Consider the following 24,752-nt stretch of genomic DNA (forward strand, 5'->3'; position numbering starts at 1 on the left):
AGAGGCAGGGCCCCAAAAAGGCAGCAGTTTACTGATTCCTCTTTGAGGAGTAACCCATCAATTATCAATCTATCAACAGTATAGCCTAGTGGATACAGCATGTACTTGAGAGTGAGAAGGGCCTGGATTCTAATCCCAGCTATTCCACTAGTCTGATGTGTGACCTTGGGCAAGTCACTTTACTTCCCTGGGGTCCACTTATCTCATCTGTAAAATGGGGATGAAGACTGTGAGTCCTATGTGGGACATGGAATGCATCCAACTTGATTAGCTTGTATCCACCTCAACACTTAGTATGGTGCCTGGCACATAGTAAGCATGTAAAAAATATCCTAGGAATATAAGGAGCACTAACTGGTACAGAGCACTGTACTATGTTTTGGGAAAATACAATTTAACAGAGGTTATTTGACACATAGAGCTGATAAGTTTACTTAACCTTAACTTTAGGTAAGTTAACTTACCTTACTTTACTTAACCTTACTTAAAAATCACCTCCTCCAAGAGGCGTTCCCAGACTGAGCTCCTCTTCCCCCTCTACTCCCTCTGCCATCCCCCCTTTACCTCTCCGCAGCTAAAGCCTCATTTTCCCCTTTTCCCTCTGCTCCTCCACCTCTCCCTTCCCATCCCCACAGCACTGTACTCGTCCGCTCAACTGTATATATTTTCGTTACCCTATTTATTTTGTTAATGAATTGTACATCGCCTTGATTCTGTTTAGTTGCCATTGTTTTTACGAGATGTTCTTCCCCTTGACGCTGTTTATTGCCATTGTTCTTGTCTGTCCGTCTCCCCCGATTAGACTGTAAGCCCGTCAAACGGCAGGGACCGTCTCTATCTGTTGCCGACTTGTTCATCCCAAGCGCTTAGTACAGTGCTCTGCACATAGTAAGCGCTCAATAAATACTATTGAATGAATGAATAAGTTTCCTGCCTGTGCTCCTGCTCTGAAGAGGGAGAGGAGGAGAGAGTGAAGAATTCTGAATATCTTGCATTCACCTCTACCCTTCAGATGTCAGGAGAACATGTGAAATCCAGAGAAAATTCAAGCCCCAGGAGGAGCTGTGTGGCTGATGCTGGGTGAATGAGAACAGTCTTCAAGTTCTGCATGGGGTAGATAAAAATTTGGAATTAGAGAAAATAATATCCAAATTGGAAGACTATGGATCATGCACAATGAATGAGGTTTCTGGGAAGAACACATGCCTCTATGTTTGCAAAGACTGGATGGATAGCACAGTACAGGTATCACGGAACTGAAAAACTGGAAGAAAAGGTGGGAAATTAGCAGATGAGGAATCAGGAGACTTGGGTTCTAATTCTAGCTCCACCGCTTGGCCTGCTGTGTGATCTTGGCCTAGGTACTACAACTCCCTGGGCTTCATTTCCATCAGCTGTAAAATAGGGCTCTGATACTTGTTCTTTTCAGATCGGGGGGCCCTTGTGGGATGGGGACTGTGTCCGATCTGATCACCTTGTATCTACCTCAGGGTTAGCACAGAGTAAGTGCTTAATCAATACCATGATTACTATTTGCTGAGGAGAACTGGGAGAATCTATGGAATCACAGGCAGTGAGCTTTGAGAGCAGTTACACTGTCACTAGGGTCCTGAGGTTAAAGTCAAGGATACTAGAATGGCATCCCATCCCACCAAATGGCAGTGCTTGCCTCCTATCCCTCCCCTTCCTGCCTCTCCTCACCACCAGTCAGCCTGCAGAAAGGGGCTGGAATGATTTCTTCTAATAATCAATCCATCAGTAATATTTGCTGTCTACTGTGTGCAGAGTCCTGAACTGAATGCTTGAGAGACTTTAATACTACAAGACTATAAGAGAAGCAGCATGGTTTAGTGAAAAAAGCCCGGGCTTGGGAGTCAGAGGTCATGGGTTCTACTCCCGGCTCTGCCACTTGTCAGCTGTGTGACCTTGGGCAAGTCACTTAACTTCTCTGTGCCTCAGTTACCTCATCTGTACAATGGGGATGAAGACTGTGAGCCCTACCTGGGGCAACCTGATTACCTTGTATCTACCCCGGCGCTTAGAACAGTACTTGGCACATAGTAAGCACTTAACAAATACCAACGTTATTATTATTACAACACAGAAGAGTTGGTAGACACATTCCCTGCCCACAGGTAGTAGCATGGCATAGTGGATAAACCATGGGCCTGGAAGTCAAAAGAACATGGGTCCTGGCCCTGCCACTTGTCTGCTGTGTGACCTTGGGCAAGTCACTTCAAGTCACTTCAGTTCTCTGTGCCTCAGGTCCCTCATCTGGAAAATGGGGATGAAGACTGTGAGTCCTACAGGGGTCAGGGACCGTGTCCCACCTGATCCAGTGCTTAGAACAGTGCTTGGCACATAGTAAGCACTTAACAAATACCATAATCATTATTATTATTAGCGTGTATTTGCCCCAGAACTTAGAACAATGTCTGGCACAAACTAAGCGCTTAACAAATACCATAATTATTAAGTAGCTTACAGTCTAGAAGGGGAGGTTATAGTCTAGTTGACCAGTCTAGTACCAAGATAGATGCTGCTACTGTGTTAGCTCAGCACAAGCTCCAACAATCCAGAGGAGTTTGAAGAGCATCTACCAAGTGTCTAGTTCCCTTTGCTTAGACCGTGGTAGTTTCCGTAAACCCAACACTTCATCACTGGGATTTCAGGTTGTGTGAAATTTATAGCTGCATCATGTGTCCACACCAAAATATCAATTAAGGAAACCAGAATGGCTTTTTCTGTCTGGCACTCTCATTCTGAGCTTTATTCATCAGGAGGTTTTCAAGCTGAAGAGACTGCAGGTTGAGGTTGCTACTATAGTGTTCCTGCTAAACACCAACCAACACACTGCATCTCTCCAATCAGTTCCAAAATTAGGGAGAAAACATACTAACCCATTGTCTAATAGGCTATTTGTTATCCCAGGGATGACTTATTAGAAAGTAAAAAAGAGTTTTCTTCGTAGCAAAAAAGTTTTTATTCACTGACAAATAGTCCATTATTTATTACTTAATCAAGGTTAAATGGCCCATACAATTTTCTCTTCGGATAATCGTGCTCAAGTACCAAATGAGACACTTAGCCCCTAGTCCCTCTCAGTGTGTTAGAAAACACAAGCAGTTGGGTTGGCTTCCACATTCAAAGGGAATGGACTGTACATAGCGTACAAATCTTGATTCACAGATCTTATTTCTCTCATCTACACACCCACTTCTGCTTCTTCCCCCATCTTGGTGTCAGTCTCCCCTGCTAGACTGTAAATTCCCTGAGGCCAGTGAGCCCATCTTACTAAATCTAGTATACTCTCCCAGGTGCTGACAGGCAGAATACATATGGTACAGTCACAGTTCTCGCACAGAAGTTGCTACTGATTGGATGATTTTTTTGGTTGAATTGCCACTCCTTCAAATGGCTTTCATCTCCATAGAGATGGAAAAGATGGCTTATGGTGTCAGAAGCAGAAATGGAAGAAATTGTAGGTCCCCAGGCAACACTGATTTCCGCTGATGATCTCATTCATGAGGCTGCAATTCATTTTTCATCTCACAGTTACCTCTTTGGGAATATGGGAGAGACCTTTTCAATTGTCACTATTATTATTACTGTTGTTGTTATTAATAATAATAATAATAACATTGGTTAAGTGCTTACTTTATGCCTAACATTATACCAAACACTGGGGTATTTTCAAGGTAACTGGGTTGGATGCAGTCCTTGACTCACATGAAGCTTACCGTCTTACGGGAAGGGAGAAGAGACAATGAATCCCCATTTTAAAGGTAAGGAAATGGAGGTATAGGAAAATGAAGTAAATTTTTCAAGGCCACACAGCAGGTAAGTGCTCACTGTGGGCAGGGAATGTGTCTGTGGTATTGTTGTGTTGTCCTCTCCCAAGCACTTAGTACAGTGCTCTGCACACAGTAAGTGCTCAATAAATACAGTGGGTTGACTGAGTGATTGAAATGGCATAGCCAGGACTGTAAACTCCCCTCTAGACTGTATGTTCTACTGTAAGCAGGGGATGTGTCTGTTTATTGTTATATTGCACTCTCCCAAGCGTTTAGTACAGTGCCCTGCACACAGTAAACTCTCAGTAAATGCAAATGAATGAATGATTAGAATCCAGCTCCTCTGATTCCCAAAGCTGTGCTCTTTTCAGGGATCCAAGCTCCTTTTCAAGCACTTAGTCACAGGCAGCTTAGCCTGGGTAGGGACAGCAAGGGAATGACACTTCCAAATTGACAGAGAATTTCTCATCTTCCCATCCAAACTCAGCCCTCCTCCTGAATTTCCCATCACTGTAGACAGCACCCCCAGCCTCCCTAGCTCTCAAGCCCATAACCTTATCATTATCCTTGACTCCTCTCTCCCATAAAACATTACAACGTTACTGAAATCCACTCTTTCTTCTCCAAGCAAAATGCTACCTCCTTGATCCATTCATTCAATCATATTTATTGAGCGCTTACTGTGTGCAGAGCACTGTACTAAGCACTTGCACTGTATTTAGTGCTTATCCTAGCCTGGTTTTACTATGGTATCAGCTTCCTCGCTGACCAAACCTGCCTCCTGTCTCTCCCCACCCCAATCCCTCCTGTCTCTCCCCACCCCAATCCCTCTACTGCCTGAATCATTTTGCTAAAAGGAAGTTCAGTCTATGTTTCCCTGCTCCTCAAGAACCTCCAGTGGTTACCCATTCATGCCCTCAGCAAACAGAAAATCTTTATTACTGGCTTTAAATCACTCCATTTATTCATTCATTCAATAGATTTATTAAGCACTTACTGTGAGTAGAGCAATGTACTAAGCACTTGGGGAAGTACAATACAGAAATAAACTGACAATCCCTGCCCTCAGTGAGCTCACAGTCTAGAGGGGGGAGACAGACATCAATACAAATATATAAAATGACAGATATATACAAAAATGCTGTGGGACCAGGGGTGGGGGAGAGCAGAGGGAGCAAGTCAGGGTGATGAAGAAGGGAGAGGGAGATGAGGCAATGTGGGGCTTAGTCTGGGAAGGCCTTTTGGAGGAGATGGGCCTTCAGTGAGGCTTTGAAGGTAGGGAGAGTAATTGTTGGATATGAGGAGGGAAGGTCTTCCAGGCCAGAAGCAGGATGCAGGTCAGGAGTCAGCAGTGAGACAGGCAAGATCAATGCAAAGTGAGAAGGCCAGCACTAGAGAAGTGAAGTGTGCAGGCTGGATTGTAGAAGGAGAGAAGTGAGGTGAGGTTGGAGGGGGCAAGGTGATGGACTGCATTAAAACCAATGGTGAGGAGTTTTTGTTTGATGCAGAGGTGGATAGGCAACCCCTGGAGATTTTTGAGGAGGGGGTGACATGTCCTGAATATTTTTGTAGAAAGATGATCTGGGCAGCAGAGTAAAGTATATAGACTAGAGTGGGGAGACAGGCAGTTGGTACCTTACCCCCCTCCTATCTTAACTTGCTGATTTTTGACCACAACCCAGCGCACACACTTCCCTTCTCTAATGCCAACCTAGTAACCACACTCCAAAACTGTTGATCTAGCTGCTGACCCTTTGCCCACATCTTCGCTCTGGTCTGAAACTCCCTCCCCATCCCTGGAACAACATACCCCCACTCTCCCCAATTTCAAAGCTCCAGTAAAATCACATGTCCTCCAAGATTCCTTCCACAACTAACCCATCATTCCCCCTACCCCATCTCCCTTCTAATTGGCCCTCACACTTGGATCTGCACCCTTCAAGCACTTGATATTCACCCCACCCTCAGCCCCACAGCACTTATGCAAATATCCATAATGTATTTTAATAGCTCTCTCCCCTTTTAGACTGTAAGCTCTTTGTGGCAGGGAAGCAGCATTACCTAATGGTTAGGGCATGAGCCCAGGAGTGAGAGGGACCTGGTGTTCTAATCCTGGCTCTCCCATTTGCCTGCTGTGTGATCTTGGGTAAGTCACTTCACTTCACAGGGCCTCAGATCCCTCATCTGTAAAATGGGGATTAAGATTGAGTCCCATGTTGGAAAGGGACTGTGTCCAACCTGATTATCAGGAAGCAGCACGGCATAGTGGCTAGAGCATGGACCTGGGGGTCAGAAGGTTCTGGGTTCTAATCCCATCTACACCATTTGTCTGCTGTGTTACCCTGGGCAAATCACATCACTTTTCTGTGTCTCAGTTTCCACATCTGTAAAATGGGGATTAAGACTGTGAGCCTTACATGGGACAGGGACTGTGTCCAAACTGATTTGCTTGTTATCTACCCTGATGCTTAATTCAGTGCTTGGCACATAGTAAGCACTTAATAAATACCATAATTATTATTTTTACCTTGTACCTATCTCAGCAATTAGAACAGTGCCTGGCACATAGTAACTGCTTAACAAATGACATTAAAAAGAAAACAAGATTATGTCTGCTAACAATGTTGTATTTTACTCTCTTAAATGCTTAGTGCAATGCTCTGCATACAGTAAATGCTCAATAGATACCACTGATTGATTGAACTCTCTCACGACGGCATCAGCCTCTCCGTGTAGCTTAGGCCACCGGCTGCCTAGTTTGACATCATTTGACATTTTTCCGGGAGATAAAGACATCTGGTCCCTTTAGCAGTTCCAGTTATGACACGAGTATGACCCCAACAGCACATCCCATTACAATCAAATCTAGCTCACAAGAGTCTCCCAGAGTTCATCCCGAAGAATTAGGCTTTTCCTTTTTGTGACTTTCCAGCAATGATAACACATCAAACAGGATTCTACTCTGAGAGTAAAACAGAAAGCCAGGGAAGCCACTGGGAAGAGTGATCTTAAGCGGCTTTAATTGTCATGGTACACGGACCCTAGATCCCTCATTCCAGGGCGTCTGATCAGCAAGAAAGGCTTCAATTCCCATACACGACTTTTTTGATATTGGCTCACAGAAGTGCTACCACTCTACTTTCCTGGTGACTTCTTTAGCAGTTTCTTCTGCCTTCTCGACCCTATGAGGTCTGTGTGCAGGGCAGCATGGAGGGGGATCGAACGGCCTAAGCCCATTTGGCATCCACAGCAGCTGTGAAATGCGGCCAAGTGGGATGACTAGAGGATACTTGACCAACTCAGAATTCCCGGAGTGTTTGGGGCACCTCAGAAATGAAAGTATTTCAGGGAGCCTCCTGTTGATTACCTTGCGGTGAGAAGAACAAGGGAGAATGGAAGAGCAAATTACAGTGTTCTGCCCTTCCTGCTTTATTTCATCAACCAGCTAGTTGAGACAGAAGACATTCCAGCTTGGTGCTCAAGCCCCCCATCCAGAGCTGAGTAGGGCAGAGTTGAGGTGGAGCAGGATTGGGTCATGTGGAGCAATCAATCAATCAATCAATGGTATTAATTGAGAACTTACTGTGTAAGCACAGAGCAGACTAGGGGATCGGTGGGGTCTCTCCTTTGGCTCGGCCCACCTCCTAAACTACTGTCACGCAACTTTCATCAAGGTTCTCAGTACATCACTGATGCTTCAGCAACCTAAAGCCAGGAAGATTTTCAAATAGCTGCAGCAATCCCCAACCACCACTGCTTTTCAAGATGGAGAAGAGAAAGTAGGGAAAAAAGGGGGAGAGAGCAAGAGAGAGAGAGAGAGAGAGGAGAAAGAGAAAGAGAAAGAGAGAGAGAGAGAGAGAGAGAGAGGAGAAAGAGAAAGAGAAAGAGAGAGAGAGAGAGAGCAGAGTGAGGGGTAGCTAAAAGTATAGTATTATAATAGGCTCCAGAGTGCCCAGGAATATCTCTAATAATAATAATAACTGTGGTATTTATTAAGGGCTTACTCTGTGCCAGGCACTGTATTAAACTCTGGGAATAATACAAGCAAATCAGGTTGGACACAGTCCTCATCCCACATGGGGCTCACAGACTTAATCCCCACTTTACAGATGAGGGGAACTGAGACACAGAGAAGTCAAGTGACTTACCCAAACTCACACAGCAGACAAGTGGCAGAGCTGGGATCAGAACCCAGGTCCTTCTGATTCCCAGGGCCATCTCTATCTGCTAGCCATGCTGCTGTGATGATAATCTGGTTGCTGTTAGCCTGGAAACTCCTTGTGGGCAGAGATTGTGTCATTTCATTATTCTGTACTTCCCAAATACTTTGTACAGTACAGTGCCCACGGTAAGAAGGCCCTGAATAATCACTGACTCAGTCAATCAGTGGTATTAACTAAGTGCTTATTGTGTGAAGACCACTGTACTAAGCGCTTGGGACAGTTTAATAGAGTTGGTAGACACAATCCCAGGCCTCTTACTACTATTTCTATTACTACAAGTAACTAACCAAATTTGGATACCTCCAAATACGCTTGGCAAGATTTAGAGAGCAGCCAGGGTAAAGGTATGTCTGGATCTCTAAGGGCACCGATAGGTTGAGTCGCATGGGTAAACTGCAAGGCTTTCTCCGTGAGACAGCTTCACATGGGTAAACTGCAAGGCTTTCTCCATGAGACATCTTTGTTAACTTAAGTGACATTCATTTACTTGCCCTGCCAATCATTCCTGAAATGCCCAGTTCACCGCATGCCACCAGCACTGTTTGGCCAATTAAAGTGTAGGACTATTCTGTTAGCTTTGCTAAGATTCAGCAGTTGATAACTTTCTGTATATAATATCTTGCCATAAGGAATCACATCTCCTCCCCTGTTCTCTCTCCCTCCCTCCAGGCTCACATCTTCTCCTGCCTTCAAGACATCTCCAACTGGATGTTCACCCGCCACCTAAAACTCAACATGTCCAAGACTGAGCTCCTTATCTTCCCTCTCAAACCCTGTCCTCTCCCTGACTTTCCTGTCACCGAGCACGACATTACCATCCTTCCTATCTCACAAGCTTGCAATCTTGGTGTGATCCTTGACTCCACTCACTCATTCACCTCACATATCCCATCCATCACCAAAACCTACCAGTCTAACCTTATTAACATTGCCAAGATCAGCCCCTTCCTCTCCATCCAAAGTGTTACCTTGTTAATACAATCACTCTTCGTATCCCGACTAGATTAGTGCATCAGCATCCTTTCTGATCTCCCAACCTCCTGTGTCTCCCCACTTCAGTCTATACTTCACTCTGCTGCCCAGATTATCTTTATTCAAAAATGTTCTGAGCATGTCACCCCCACCCCCTCAAAAATCTCCAGTGGTGGCCTATCAACCTTCAAATCAAGCAAAAACTCCTCACTAGTGGCTTCAAAGCTCTCCATCACCTTGCCCCCTCCTACCTCACTTCCCTTCTCTCCTTCTACAGCCCAGACATTACACTCTGCTCCTCGGCTGCTAACCTCCTCAATGGGCCTCGTTCTTGGCTGTCCCGCCGTCGACCCCTGTCCCACGTCCTACCTCTGGCCTGGAATGCTCTCCTTCCTCACATTGGCCAAACTAGCCCACTTCCCCCCTTCAAAGCCCTACTGAAAGCTCACCTCCTCCAGGAGGCCTTCCCAGACAGAGCCCCTCTTTTCCTCTGCTCCTCTTCTCCTCCCCATCACCCTGACTCCCTCCCTCTGATCTACCCACCTCCCCACCCCTCAGCACTTGTGTATATATGTACATATTTATTATTCTATTTATTTTATTAAGGATGTGTATATATCTATAATTATATTTATTTGTATTGATGCTATTGATGCCTATCCACTTGCTTTGTTTTGTTTTGTTGTCTGTCTCTCCCTTCTAGACTGCGAGCCTGTTGGGTAGGGATTGTCTCTATTTATTGCCAAATTGTACTTTCCAAGTGCGATTAGACTGTAATCCCGTCGATTAGACTGTAAGCCCGTCAAACGGCAGGGACTGTCTCTATCTGTTGCCGACTTGTTCATCCCAAGCGCTTAGTACAGTGCTCTGCACATAGTAAGCGCTCAATAAATACTATTGAATAGTACAGTGATCTGCACATGGAAAGCACTCAATAAACATGATTGAATGAATGAACTTCTTCCTAGAAACCCCCTATGGCCAGGACTTTCTAAGAGGTATGACAGAGGAGTTTGTGCAGATGGAGAGGCACCAGGAGACTTAGACGCCAGAACCTAATCTCCTGAGTAATCCAAGGTTCTGGTCATTCATTCATTCATCTATTCAGTCATATTTACTGAGCGCTTACTGTGTGCCTGGCACAGTCTTCTTTTTATCATGCTCACACCATTCTAAGGGGTTATGAAAACAGGCAGGTAGCAACACCCAAAGATAATCAAGGAGGCTAAGTGGGATTAGAGAGCCTTGGTAGCACATAAACTTTAGCCTGAGTCGACATGGCTTGGATATGAATTTTACTCCTGAAACTTCAGTGAGTGTGATTAGAGCATATATGCTGCTTTCCTTACCTGTAATTTACTTTACTATCTGTCTCCCTGGCTAGATCATAAAGTCTCTGAGGGCAGGGATTGTATCTACCAAGTGTATTCCATGTTCCTAAGTACCCAGTATAGTCTTCTGCACCAAGTAAGTAGTCAGTAAAAACCAATAAGTGATTGATCAATGGAGCAAAACAGGTGGCTGGGGACAGGGCTCTGCACATAGTAAGCACTCAATAAATATGATTGATTGATAGAGTCCTAAGTGTCAGCCACTTAGGGCTCTTCCTCAGAATCTCAGACTCCTTGAGGGGAGGGACCATGTCTGTTGATTGTTCTATTGTACTCTCTCAGGGCTCAGTATAGTGCTCCGCACCTCATAACTACTCAATAAACATGATTGAATGAATGAGTGAACAGATGCCATAGAATCTGTGATGATCAACGATAGCCCAGTGGCCCAGTGGATAGAGCACGAGCCTGGGAGTCATTCATTTATTTATTCATTCAATAGTACTTACTGAGCACTTACTATGTGTAGAGCACTGTACTAAGTGTTTGGAATGTACAATTCAACAACAGATAGAGACAATCCCTGCCCATTATCAGCCTCACAGTCTAAATAGGGGAGACAGACAGCAAAGCAAAACAGAACAAAACAAGACAACATCATCAAGATAAATAGAATCATGGAGATATACACCTCATTAACAAAATAAATAGGGTAATAAATAATATATACACATAAGCACAGTGTTGAGGGGAGGGGAAGGGGAAAGAGCAGAGGGCAGGAGGGGGAGGGAAGGAGAGGGGAGGAGGAGCAGAGGGAAAAGGGGGGGCTCAGTCTGGGAAGGCCTCCTGGAGGAGGTGAGCTCTCAGTAGGGCTTTGAAGAGGGGAAGAGAGTTAGTTTGGCGGATGTGAGGAGGGAGGGCATTCCAGGACAGCGGGAGCACATGGGCCAAGGGTCGACGGTGAGACAGGCGTGAACGGGGGCCTGTGAGGAGGTGAGTGGCAGAGGAGGGGAGTGTATGGGGTGGGCAGTAGAAAGAGAGAAGGGAGGTGAGGTAGGAGGGCAAGGTGATGGAGAGCTTTGAAGCCAACAGTGAGGAATTTTTGTTTCGTGCGGAGGTTGATGGGCTACCACTGGAAGTTTTTGAGGAGGGGAGTGACATGCCCGGAGCATTTCTGAAGGAAGATGATCCGGGCAGCGGAATGAAGAATAGAGTGGAGTGGGGAGAGACAGGAGAAAGGGAGATCAGAGAGGAGGCCAACACAATAATCCAGTCGGGATATTATGAGAGCTGGTACCAGCCCGGTAGCCGTTTGGATGGAGAGGAAAGGGCGGATTGTGGCGATATTGTGAAGGTGAGACCGGCAGGTGTTGGTGACGGATTGGATGTGTGGGGTGTATGAGAGAGAATGAGATCATGGCAAAAATGGAGGGAAGAAGGAAGGAGTAGTGGATAGAGCATATTCTAATCCCAACTCTACCACGTCTGCTGGTGACCTTGGGCAAGTCACATAGCATCTCTGTGCCTCAGTCACCTCATCTATAAAAAATGGGGATTAAGAGTGTGAGACCAATGTGGGACAGGGACTGTGTTCAAGCTGATTACCTTATACTCCCCCCAAGGACCTGGGTTCTCACCCTGCTCTGCTGCTTCTTTGCTGGGTGACTTTGGGCAAGTCACTTCACTTCTCTGTGCCTCAGTTACCTCATCTGCAAAATGGGGGTTGAGACTGTGAGCCCCATGTGGGACAGGGACTGTGCTCAACCTGATTTGCTTGTATCCACCCCAGCTCTTAGTACACTGCCTGGCACACAGAAAGCGCTTCACAAAAGCCACAATTATTATTATCATTACTACTATTATAATTATCTCTTGACACAATTCATTGATGTCAAATAAATCAGTGTGCATGATTAAATATTCATTACGGGTCTTTTCAAAATAAAGTAACTCCTCAATTCTCATTAACAATCAAATAACATTTGAACATTAGCCACAGAGACGAGCATCGAAACGTACCCTCTGGAGTAACGATAGCATTCTCTTCATGAAATGCACTGACATCTCATAGAGAAATGTATCAAATCTACCTCCTTTCAAAATTGTAAATGCACAACAATCCAAACAATCTCAGTAGTAGCTTCTGACCCAAGTCTTTCTCGTGCACGGGAAAACCTTGCCTAGTTGTGAAAGGCCTTTGTTTATGTTCCGTTTTAGCTTTTTGCCTCCCCTCTTTACATATCAGGCTTATACTACCCTCTGCCTGAAGCTTTGCAGCGTGAACTTTAGCTGCCAGTAGCGCACATGGACGAGGCCTCTCTAAAGGGGCGGTTGGTGCAAATGCTCATCCTGGACAAAGCCAGGGAGGACACACAGATTTTAGGATTTTATGGCCAAAGTGCAAGGTCCCATTTCTCTTTCCAAAGTCCAAAGTGAAGCCTGAGATGCAGGGTCTCGGACAGACCAGCCTTTCCTGCCAAGGAGGGGATGAGCAGGTCCGTGGATGTGTCGCTCTGACTAGAGGATGGCCGACTAACCGGCAACGGGCCCATGGCCTGGGCTGGACCCACGTCCTGGGCCGGACCCACGGCCGGGGTGGGGACCCAGACTCCACAGCTACAGCCAAAGCAGAGGGGGTCTGCACACAAACCCCCACACTGTCACACACAGTGTCACACACTGTTACACAAAGGTATCGTCGCCCATCAACACGGGCATTACATAGAGAGTCACACGGTCACAGATGCACACACTCACATTCACGGGTGCCAACTTGCACATCCTAACACACTTGCACAGTCGAATGTTTACACATATGCACACCCACATTCACAGGCAATTGCACTTGTACACACATGTACTCGCACTTTGACAAATGCACTCATGCACCCTCTCATGCACATACATACAACTCACTTCCACTCACACAGGCACCCACACTTCTCCCAAGCCACTCCCAACACACATACATTCCTCCCAAGCCTCTCCTAACAAACACACATACACACGCCTCCTAAGCCTCTCCCAACACACACACACTCAGACACACACACTCCTCCTAAACCTCTCCCAACATACACACACACACACACTCAAACACACACATTCCTCCTAAGCCTCTCCCAACACACACACACAGAGTCCCAGGAGAAGAGGCAGGGCAGGTTTGTCGGTACCCGGGCTGTAGCCAGTGGGTGCTCAGTCGGTGCCTAGTGGGTACCGGGCGGTGGCCGGGTGTGTCAGGTCGGGTGGGGTCGGGGTCCGCAGCGTTTTGCCTCCTGACTGTTGGGTCCGTTCGGCCCTTTCCGCGTCCACCCTCGTGTCCAGTCCTGGCCCCCTCTTGTCCACCAACGTCCCGGCTGGGCACCGATCGCTACCCAGTTCTGGCCCAGCTCCAGTCCAGTCCTGTCGGGTCCGTGCCCGGTACACTCATTGTCCCGTTCCAGTGCATCACCGATCCCAGCCCTGTCCAACCCCAGCCCCGGGATAGGGACCCGAGAGAGGGATCCCGGACACGGCCTGGGGGCAGAGCCTGGTTAGGGCCCCGGGATAGAGCCCTAGGATGGGGCACCGGGACCTGGGGCACAGGGATAGAGCCCCGGGATAGAGCCCCAGGATAGAGCCCCGGGATAGGGCTCCGGAATAGGGCCCGGGCTCAATACAGCCCCAGCCCCAGCCCCAGCCCCAGCCCCAGTGCAGCCCCAGCCCAGACCTAGAAGTGTCCATCTGAGGCCCAGCCTCCTGTCCAAGCCCCTCTTAGCCCGGAGCCTCCCTCCCTGCCTCCTCCCCGCCCAGACATCCCCTGCGGAGGCTGGCAGACCCCAGGCAGACCCACCCTCCCCCTCCCGTCCCTCCGGCAGGTCCGGTCCCCGCAGGTCCGGTCCCAGTTCGTCGGATGCCGGTCCTGCCCCTTGCCCATCCTTCCACCCATCCATCCACCCACCCAGCCATCCATCGGTCCCAGCGCTGTTCCGCCCATCCCCATGCCCAGCCCCATGCCCAGCCCCATCCCCATTCCCAGCCCCATCCCCATGCCCAACCCCGTGCCCATCCCCATGCCCATCCCTCTGCATGGGACCGGCTTTCGCCCCCAGCCCAGCCCAGCCCAGCCCGGGCATCAGCCCCCTCTACGCCCCAAGCTCCCACCCCCACCTCCACACACACAGTGACCCGGACACACACACACACACACACACTGACACAACACATACTCTGGCACACACGCTCCCACACCCTGACACACGCCTTCCACACCACGGCTCGTGCACACTCTCTCTCTCTCTCTCACACACACACACAGACACAGGCATACACACACACACACACTCGCACCCAGACACTCACAGAGACACCCGGCCGTGGACCCAGAGCGCGCAGAGATGCACGGGGGCACCGACACGATTTCACTCTCCCCTAGATGCTCATCCCCCTCAACACACACACACACACACAAAGACACACAATGGCACAAATGTGACGGACCCAGATGCTTGGGGGCGGGGGTGGGGTCTCTGTCGGTGGGCTGTTCGGGGGCCGCCCCCGGGCCGAATGTGCGCCCGGTCCCTCCCCTGCCCCCGGCGCCCCCCGCGCCCCCCGTGCCCCCGGCGGGGTCGGGGCGTGTGCAGTCCCCCGGGACACTCACCCCCAGCTTCCTGCTGCGGACCCGCACGTAGCCCTGCTTCACGATGTCGTTAAAGTTGGACGCCATGGCCAGACCCCGCCGCCTCCGCCTCCGCCCGCTCCGGCCACCCAAACGGGCTGGACACAGCCCGCGCAACCTGCACCACCCTCGCCTCCCGCCCCTCCGCTTTCCTCCGCTTCCTTCTCCTTCTCCCTCTCCCTCCTCCCTCTCCTCTCCTCTCCTCTCCTCTCCTCTCCTCTCCTCTCCTCTTTCCCTCCTCCCTCCTTCTCTCCTCCCCACCGCCTCCGCCTCCCTCCCTGTCTCCTTCCCTCCCTCCCTCCCTCCTGGACCGCCTCCTCCTCCTCCTCCCTCCCTCACCTTTTCTCCTGCTCTACCTCTTCTTCTTCCTTATACTTCTATTTCTCCTCCCAACACCTCCTCTTCCTCCTCCTCCTCCTCCTCCTCCTCCTCTCTTCCCTTCTTCGCCTTTTATCCTGCTCGTCCTCCTCTTCTTCCTTATACTTCTATTTCTCCCCCACATCCTCCTCCTCCTCCTCCTCCTCTTCTCCCTCCTTCACCTTTCTCCTGCTCTTCCTCCCCTTCTTCCCTACACTTCTATTTCTCCCCCACCTTCTCCTTCTCCTCTCCTCCTTCTTCACCTTTCTCCTGCTCTTCCTCCTTTTCTTCCTTATACTTCTATTTCTCCCCCACCTCCTCCTTCTCCTCCTCCTCTCCTCCCTCCTTCACCTTTCTCCTGCTCTTCCTCACCTTCTTACCTACACTTCTGTTTCTCCCCCACCTTCTCCTTCTCCTCTCCTCCCTCCTTCACCTTTTCTCCTCCTCCTCCTCCTCTCCTCCCTCCTTCACCTTTTCTCCTGCTCTTCCTCCTCTTCTTCCTTATACTTTTATTTCTCTCCCCCACCTCCTCCTCTTCCTCCTCTATCTTCTCTTTTTCCTAGGTCAGAGTAATGAAGGCCACCCTGGTTTAGCCCTGATACCCATCCTTCCTAGGGAGTCTCCGGGAAGGGCACAGGGATGTATGGAGGAATCATGAACCATGCCTGTGAGGGTGGCCTTTTGGACTCTCACTTTTATGACAGAGCATTAAACATCCCAACGCACTTCTCTCCATACTTGACCTTCCCCCACCACGATGGAGCATGGACCATTCATCCATAGATCTCTATCCAAAGCCTTCTGGAACCAGCTGGTGTTACCAGCTGCAAAGCTTCCTATATAAATCCTCTGCGGTGTGAAGTAATGTTTCCTTTGTTTTATGAACCTACCACACTCCAGCCTCAAAAGGTCACCCCACCCCCATTACTGGAAGAGTGGTATTTGGGGTACAGCACTTCTCTGTTTAGTATACATACCCTTGGTGACTTTATAATCTTCAATCCTGTCCCCTCTCAACCTGTGTCTATCAATCAATCAATTAGTAGTATTTATGAAGCACTTACTCTGCACACAGTGTAGTAAGAGCTGGGAAAACTACAAGATAATGGAATTGGTACACAAATTCCCTGCCCACAAGGATCTTACAGTCTCTATCCAAGAGTCCTAATCCTTTCACTCTCTCCTTAAACAGACAATTCTCCATCCCCTTATCAATTTTGGCTGCCCATCGCATCCCTTCCCCAGCTCTCTTCTGTCCTTTCAGGGCTGTGATGACCAAAACATTCACACTATTCCAGGGGTGACTGGACCACGGTTCTCTATAGAGACAGAACAATGGCTTTTGCTTGACTTTGTCTTTCCCTCCTGATTGTGCCAGAGATCAGCAGTTATGTAACATCTATAATTTGTTTATTTCTATTAATATAATCATAATAATAATGACATTTGTAAAGCACTTACTATGTACCAAGCACTGTTCTAAGCGCTGGGGTAGATACAAGATAATCAGGTTGTCTCACGTGGAGCTCACAGTTTTAATCCCCATTTTACAGATGACGTAACTGAGGCACAGAGAAGTTAAGTGACTTGCCCAAAGTCACACAGCTGACAAGTGGCGGGGCCAGGATTAGAACCCACTACCTCTGACACCCAAGCCGGTGCTCTTTCCACTAAGTCACGCTGCTTCGCTAATATCTGTCTCCCCCTCTGGACTGTAAATTCCTTATGGGCAGGGAACATGTCTACCAACTCTTTTCTATTTTACTTTCCCAAGTGCTTAGTATGATGCTCTGCAAACAGTAAGCACTCAACAAGTATGGCTGATTGATATTCTTCCATTCGTTGCTGGGCTGTCAATCCATTCCCATAGCCATTCAGTAGTCACCACCATCAGAATCCATTCCTCTGGTCACACCCCATTCCCTTCGCCCCACCCCATCCACTCCCACTCCTCACCATCCCTGTCCCCACCCCAACTCCATCCATCAGGAGTCTTTCTACTGGAAATGTATTGGGATGTTTAGGGCAAACCTATATAAACAAGCAGAATTCTCCCATTTTCAGCTCATTTTCTCTACTTGGAAATGGAGATCCACTGATCCATCAGAGCAGTCAGGAATGACATGAGATAAGTAAAGCAAGGGACATTAGACAGTCCATCGTAACCATGAGGAAGGACATACAGGAAGGCAAAGCAACATTCAGATGGGTTTCTTCCAAATTTTCCAGTGTCACTGCCAGAGACGGAATCCTGGCCTAGATGGGACCCATCTAGGCATTTCTTACTATCTGGAGAAGTGAAGGATCTTCTTATTTGATTCCTCTGTTGCCCAGTGACAGTGAGTGCCTAGGATATCCTTTGACCTGAAATGATGAATATCAATCGATCACAATCAATTGATGGTATTTATTGTGCACTTGCGGTATGTAGATCACTGTACTAAGCACTTGGGAGAGTCCGGTACTCTCCCACAAAGGTGTTAGACAAATTCCCTGTCTACAACGAGCTTACAGTTTAGAGCAGTAAAACACATTAGAATAAATTACAAATATGTATAGAAGTGCTTTGGGACTGAAGGTGGGGAGACGATCAAGTCCAAATCAAGTGCCTAAGTGATGCAGAAGGGAGAGGAAGTCAGGGAAAAGAGGGTTTAATCATAGACCTCTTGCTGGAAATGTGATTTTAATAAGTGTTTGAAAGTTGGGAGAGTGGTGATCTGTTGTTTATGCAGGGGGAGGGAGTGGGCAAGGAGTCGGTGCTGAGATAGGTGAGATTGAGGCAGATGAGATCGAGGTACCATTAGAGGAGCAAAGTGTGTGGGCTGGGTTGTAGTAGGACATCAGCAAGGCAATGTAGGAGGGGGTGTCACCTGTCGCCGGGGACGGGTTCGTTTGGAATCGGCAGGGCCAGAGAGAGAGAGAGAGGCCGGGGATGAAAAGCCTGAGTTTTGTATAAAATTTATTCCGCGGGCCGAATTGAATTATTTGGTTATTTAGAAGCAACAGATCGACCTTCCCTTTTCGGAGGAATATGGTGTTAAAGCTTCCCTAATGGGAGGAATATACTCGTATGTTACTCGCGTGTGGCAGAACACCCGGGCCCACCCAAGCGGAACTCACTTATTATCCATTCACATGTGGTGAGGCAGTTAGCTCCCACCATGTGCGTGCCCCACTCAGGAAGAATCCACTTATGCGTTAAATACACTTATGCGTTAAACCCACTTATGCGTTAACCATGTATGTTGAGGTGGCTAGTTCCCACCATGTTCACATCCCACTCAGGAGGAATCCACTTAGGCATTCATTCCACTTATGTGTTACTCACACCTGGTGAGGCAGCTAGCTCCCACCATGTTCACGTCCCTCGTGGGAGGCACCCACTTAGGCATCAAATCAACATACCCATGGCGAAGCTTCTGGCTTCCAAGCCCACGAGCGTTCAACAGGGACACTCACCCATCCTACTGCTCCTCACTTGGTGCAGGCAGAGCGGCCTTCTCATGCTCTGCATAGAGGCAACCTGCAGCCGGCTGCTGTAAATCCCATTTCTCTGCACAGAAGTTTAGAGGCAGCAGGTATTTATCACCTGTGCTTTTAGGCCATTCCAGCTTCTGACCTCAGTTTATCCAATCTCTGCCCTTCCCCCTCCTCCATACCTGATTTGATTGGCACGGGGGCGAGAGACTCCATCCGTATTCCCATCTTGGGCTGTCAATCTGGCAGTTTTGGCTTTGGGGTGGGCACCCCACCCTCACTTCTGAATTCTGCCTGCCGGCTCAGGAGGTCACGAGATAGCATTTGACCTTGAGATGGTCAGGACCCCAGGGTCATCTCAGGGAGGGGGGTGTGCTGACTGAGTGTTTTAAAGCCAATGGTGTAGAGATGGATGGACAACCACTGAAGTTTCTTGAGGAGTGGAGAGATGTGGGCTGAACTTCTTTAGAAAAACAATCTGGGCAGCAAACTATATGGAGTGGGGTGAAAGAGGAAGCTGAGAGGCAGGTGAGAAAGCTGATGCAGTAGTCAAAGAGATATAGTGCTTGGATCAGTACAGTAGTTTGTATGGAGAGGAAAGGGCTTTTAGCAATGTTGCGAAGAGAGAACTGACACAATCTGGTGATAGATTGAATACATGTATTGAATGAGAGATGAGTTGAGGATAACGCCAAGGTTATAATCTTGTGAGACAGGGAGGATGGTGTTATTGTCTACAGTGATGGGAAAGGCGCAGGGAGGTCAGAGTTCAGGTGGGAAGATGAGGACATCGTTAGACATCTTTAATGTGAGGTGTCGGCAGACATCCAGGTAAAGATGTCTGGAAAGCAGAAGGAAATAGGCTGCAGAAAAGGAGAGGTCAGGGTTGGAGAGGTAAATTTGGGAATCATCCAGATAGAAATGGTAATTGAAGCCATGGGAGCAAATGAGTTCTCCAAGAGAGTAGGTGTAGATGGAGAATAGAAGAGGACCCCTAAGTGAGCCTTGAAGCATTCCCACATTTAGGGAGTGGGAAGCAGAGGAGAAGATTGCAAAAAACAAAACTGAGAAGTAGCATCCCTAGAGATAGGAGGAGAACCAGGAGAAGAGAGTGTCAGTAAATATGATTCCTCTAGGCAGCTCCTGCTTTTACAGTGAATGTGTAATTCTCCATTCATGGGAGAATACTGATTGTTTAGAGTCACTGGACTCTCACATGGCAAGAAGGGTGTGTGTGTGTTGTATGTGTGTCTCTGTGTGTGCATGTGCATGCGTGCATGTGTGTGTATGTGTGTATAAGTGTTGTTGTTTCTACTGCTGCTCACCCAGGAGAAAGCCTTATCATGAATATCAATGTGCTTGGAACGCTGCATCCCAAACCAGTACCCACTGATGTGCCAAGATAAAAATTTTCACATCTTTCAGAAAACCCACTCCTCAGCTGTTAATGGCCAGGAAGTCCAATTATGCCATTTCTCAGTGGATTTTCCTGGCAAGGTTTCTTGGGCCATTTCTAATCAATCTATACATCAATAAATACCATTGATTGATTGATTTTCAAACCCAAACACCAGACCAGGGGAGGTTTACGACAGCAAACTAAGCAATTATGCCAACCTCACTGCCAGTTACAACCCTCTTCTTCTCACCAAGTTCAGAAAAAAGGAGCAGAATCTAGGACAGAGAGAACTCGCCAGAGAGAAAACAAACAAAAAAACAAAACATTCTCCCTTCTGCCTCTTTTCTTGTTCCTGCCTGTCTGCCAACCTTTTCTTCAATGTGTTTCCTCCTGTCTGTCTCTCCCTAACGGTCCAGCTTTGTCTTTCTTCCATTTTGTTTCTTCTATCGGTCTGCCCATTATCCTGGCAAGTACTTGAAACATTTTAATATTGTAATACGAAAGATGTGGGAGGCAAGGAAGAAGGAGGAAGGTGTAAAGCATTCAAAGGCTGAAAATTTTTAAAGGAAATTATCCTTGTCCTATAAACAATCCAGGCAACGGGAGATAAAGACACCTTAACATAGGTGAGACCTTTATTGGCTATGTTGTTGTGACATGTTAATCCAGAAAGAGAGTTTGCACACTAAGAAATTTGAGCTCATTAAATTTTCCTTTATTTTCAGATTCTGGATTTGAAGATTTTTCTTTGTAAGTTTTAATCAGGGTTATTCTGATTCTGAATATCAGATTAGTTTTACAAATATTCATAAATCTCTGGGGAATTGTAATCACAGTGTTGTTTTTTTCCCAAACTAGGACTAGATGTCATTTTAAAGTGCAGAAAGTTCAAGAGAAGCAAAGGAGGATGGAAGTTCCTTTCAATTACCTACTGAGAAGAGCCCAATTCAGTTGCACTGGTTTAAGTTATTCACTAATGTAGTTCCTATAATGGTCCACCAGAAAATGTCACCATGTGGGAAATTCATCTGAAAGACACCTCTTCCTCTCCACGCACACTGCTGCCACACTGGTCCAACCTCTTGCCCAATCCCAAGTCAACCACTAATTCATCCTCACTGTTGACCTCCATAATAATAATAAGAATTATAATAACAACAATAATGATGGTATTTGTTAAGCACTTACTATGTGCCAAGCATTGTTCTAAGCACTGAGGTAGATACAAGGTAATTAAGTTGTTCCAAGTGGGGCTCACAGTCTTAGTCCCCATTTTATAGATGAGATAATGGAGGTTCAGAGAAGTTAAGTGACTTGCCCCAAGTCACACAGCTGACAAGTGGCAGAGCTGGGATTAGAACCCACAACCTCTGACTCTCAAGGCTGTGCTCTTTCCACTAAGCCACACTGCTTCTCATTGCCAGGGCAAGATTGCCAACAATAAGGTCTAAGAGTACAGTCTGATCTTCAACACTGAAACAATGTTCACAGGAACTCAGCTCAGCTTCATGTAAATGGCAAAATGCAAGAGGACACAAAGAAGTCAAAAGGACAGAAAAAACAGTAAAGACATCATTAAACCCAATCCCAGACAGGGCAAAATGGCCATGACATGTTAGGAGACTACTTAAGGTGTCAGACCAGGCTGGAATGCAGCAACTGGGAGAGGGAATGCTCCCCTTCAGAAAAGACTTCAAAGAGATGCAGCAGAAAGAGTCTACGAATGGGATAAACCGATTAACAACACAAAAATCTACCCTTATAGTACAAATGATGTGTCAGGCTTTGTCAGTCACGAATCAGTCTTCTCAACGTCCATTAATAATAATGATGGTGTTTGTTAAGTGCTTACTATGTGTCAAACACTGTTCTAAGCACTGGGGTAGATACAAAGTTATCAGGTTGTCCCATGTGGGGCTCACATTTTACAGATGAGGTTACTGAGGTACAGAAAAATTAAGTGACTGGCCCAAAGTCACACATCTGACAAGTGGCAGAGCCGGGATTAGAACCCACAACCTCTGACTCTCAGGCCCTTGCTTTTTCCACTAAACCGCACTTTTTCTCCCTGTTTCCAGCCTCTAGCCTCTCCAGTTCATACATCGCTCTGCTGCCCAGATCATTTTTCTTAAACATTGTTCTGCATGCAAAAACCTCCAAAGGTTGCTCACTCCTCTTTGCACCAGTCAGAAACTTCTGGCACTAAGGTGCTCAATCGACTCTCTCTCCCCATTACTCATCCTCAGTCCTCTCCCACTACACCCCATCTCACGTGCTTTGCTCCTCTTAAGAAAGCCCAATCACTCTGCTTTGTTCTCATCTCTCACACTGCTAACCTCCTGCACATACACTTCCTTCTCCTTAAAGCTACTTCTCCTTCACATCTGGCCCATCACTGCTTTTCTAATTTTCAAAGCATTTCTGAAATCATATCTCCTCCAGAAGGCCTTCCCTGATTAATCTCTCATCTTCTCACCCTATTTCCCCCACTGCTGCCACTTCAGCATTTCCACAATACCTAAGCACTGGGATACTCACACCCCACCATTCCATTTATGTATCTATTTTTATGCTCTTTTGCTTCCCCCTACCTTTCAATTATTTTAATGTCTGCCTTCCGTGCTGGATTTCAAAATCCTCAAAGTCAGGGATTTTGTCTACTTACTCTGTTATTCTGTCCCAACTGCTTAATTCAGAGCTCTGCACAGAGTCAATGCTCAATAAATATTATTGATAAATTGACTGATTGATTGGAAGCAGTGGTGTCCTCTAGACTGTAAGCTTCTTGTGGGCAGAGACCATGCCTTCCCATTCAGTTATATCGTACTTTCCCAAGCACTTATTACGGTGCTCTGCTCTGCTCTCTCTATATGACTGATTGGTTGATTGATTGGAAGTAAACTTTGTCAAGCATTTCAGGTTCTTGAAGAAAATTCTAATCCAAATTAAAATTTAGTGCAATCCTGTTCATTTAGTAATAGCTTTTCCCTAAAGTTTGTTTATGTTTTATAGATGATAATATTTTACGACGAGAACTCCGTTCATCTTTCTTTTAAAGAGATAAGGTCAATTGTTGCCACCTGGCATTGCATCTGGAAATTTTTCTGGTGACGCCTGCATTCCAGTGACTTTGGTCTGTGTTTGATTTTGAGTGTAACTTTGAGTTATGCTTTCTTTCCCCAGTTCAGGCAGGAGATCCAGTGCCTGGAACCAATGGTCAGTGGCACATTATTTGTTTGTTTGTTTTAATGGCATTTATTAAATGACTACTATGTGCCAGGCACTGTACTAAATGCTGGAGTAGATACAAGCTAATCGGGTTGGACACAGACCAGGTCCCACATGGGGCTCATAGTCTTAATCCCCATTTTACAGATGAGTTAATTGAGGCACAGATAAATTAAGTGACTTGCCCAAGGTCACACAGCAGACAAGTGCTCTATCCAAGAGGACACCCTGATTCTCTATAATAATAGTAATGTTGGTATTTGTTAAGTGCTTACTATGTGCAGAGCACTGCTCTAAGCGCTGGGTAGACACAGGGGAATTGGGTTGTCCCACGTGGGGCTCAGTCTTAATCCTCATTTTACAGATGAGGTAACTGAGGCACAGACAAGTGAAGTGACTTGCCCACAGTCACACAGCTGACAAGTGGCAGAGCTGGGATTCGAACTCATGACCTCTAACTCCAAAGCCCATGCTCTTTCCACTGAGCCATTCTGCTTCTCTATGTTGCAAATGTTGTGGGGAGACGGGGATGGGGTTGGGGGGATGGCAGGCCTGGATCTTAAGATTGACATGGCTCTGAGAGGGGGCCAGAGGGAGCAGGTGGTGGGTGGAGAGGAGGGAAGACAGGTGAGACCCAGCAAAGAAGATCCAGAAAAACAGACTGGCCTAGTGGATAGAGCATGGTCCTGGGAGACAGAGCACCTGAGTTCTAATCCTGGTTTTGTCAGTTGACTTCTCTGTAACCCTAGGCAAGTCCCTTAACTTTTCTGGGCCTCAGTTACCTCACCTATACAATGATGATTAAGGCTGTGAGCCCCATCTGGGACATGGACTGCATCCTACTTGATTAGTTTGTACCTACCTAAGGGCTTATACACTGCCTGGCACATAGCGTTTAACAAATCCAATAAAAAAGCTGCAGGATTAAGCAGCCATTTATTGCATTATATACTTGCGTAAATCCCTCCCCCTAGCCCTCCAGGACTCTGGTATTTTCATTCATTTCTTCATTCAATCAGATTTATTGAGCACTTCCTGTGTGCAGAGCACTATACTAAGCACTCGGGACAGTGCAACATAACACTAAACAGACACATTCCCTGCCCAGAGGCAGAGCAGAGCAGCATGATGCGGACATTCAGGTCACCAGCTATTGCTGCTCACCTCTCTCAAAAGCCTTTTAGAACTAATTTGGGGTCCTGAAGGGGTAAGGAAAGACAGCTCCTCTGGGCAGGAAGCCAAGAGTTTTCCAGCCTAGGTTTTTCCGGACAGACTTTGCAGCAGCCCTGCACCAAGTGTAGATGTAGTATG

At 47.1% G+C, this 24,752-nt stretch overlaps 1 protein-coding gene across 1 annotated transcript in view; it reads right to left on the reverse strand.

Annotated features, from left to right (window-relative positions):
- Positions 1-15,133, reverse strand: part of DOK6 (docking protein 6) — a 371,981-nt gene extending 356,848 nt beyond the window's left edge. The window contains exon 1 of the mRNA XM_029064409.1: positions 14,963-15,133. Within this exon, the coding sequence (XP_028920242.1) occupies positions 14,963-15,028 (66 nt within the window). The 5' untranslated portion in view covers positions 15,029-15,133. The remainder of the gene's footprint in view (positions 1-14,962) is intronic.
- Between the last annotated feature and the right edge of the window lie 9,619 nt (positions 15,134-24,752).

This window comes from Ornithorhynchus anatinus, chromosome 5 (assembly GCF_004115215.2).
Source record: "Ornithorhynchus anatinus isolate Pmale09 chromosome 5, mOrnAna1.pri.v4, whole genome shotgun sequence".
In the NCBI taxonomy this organism is placed as follows: domain Eukaryota; kingdom Metazoa; phylum Chordata; class Mammalia; order Monotremata; family Ornithorhynchidae; genus Ornithorhynchus; species Ornithorhynchus anatinus.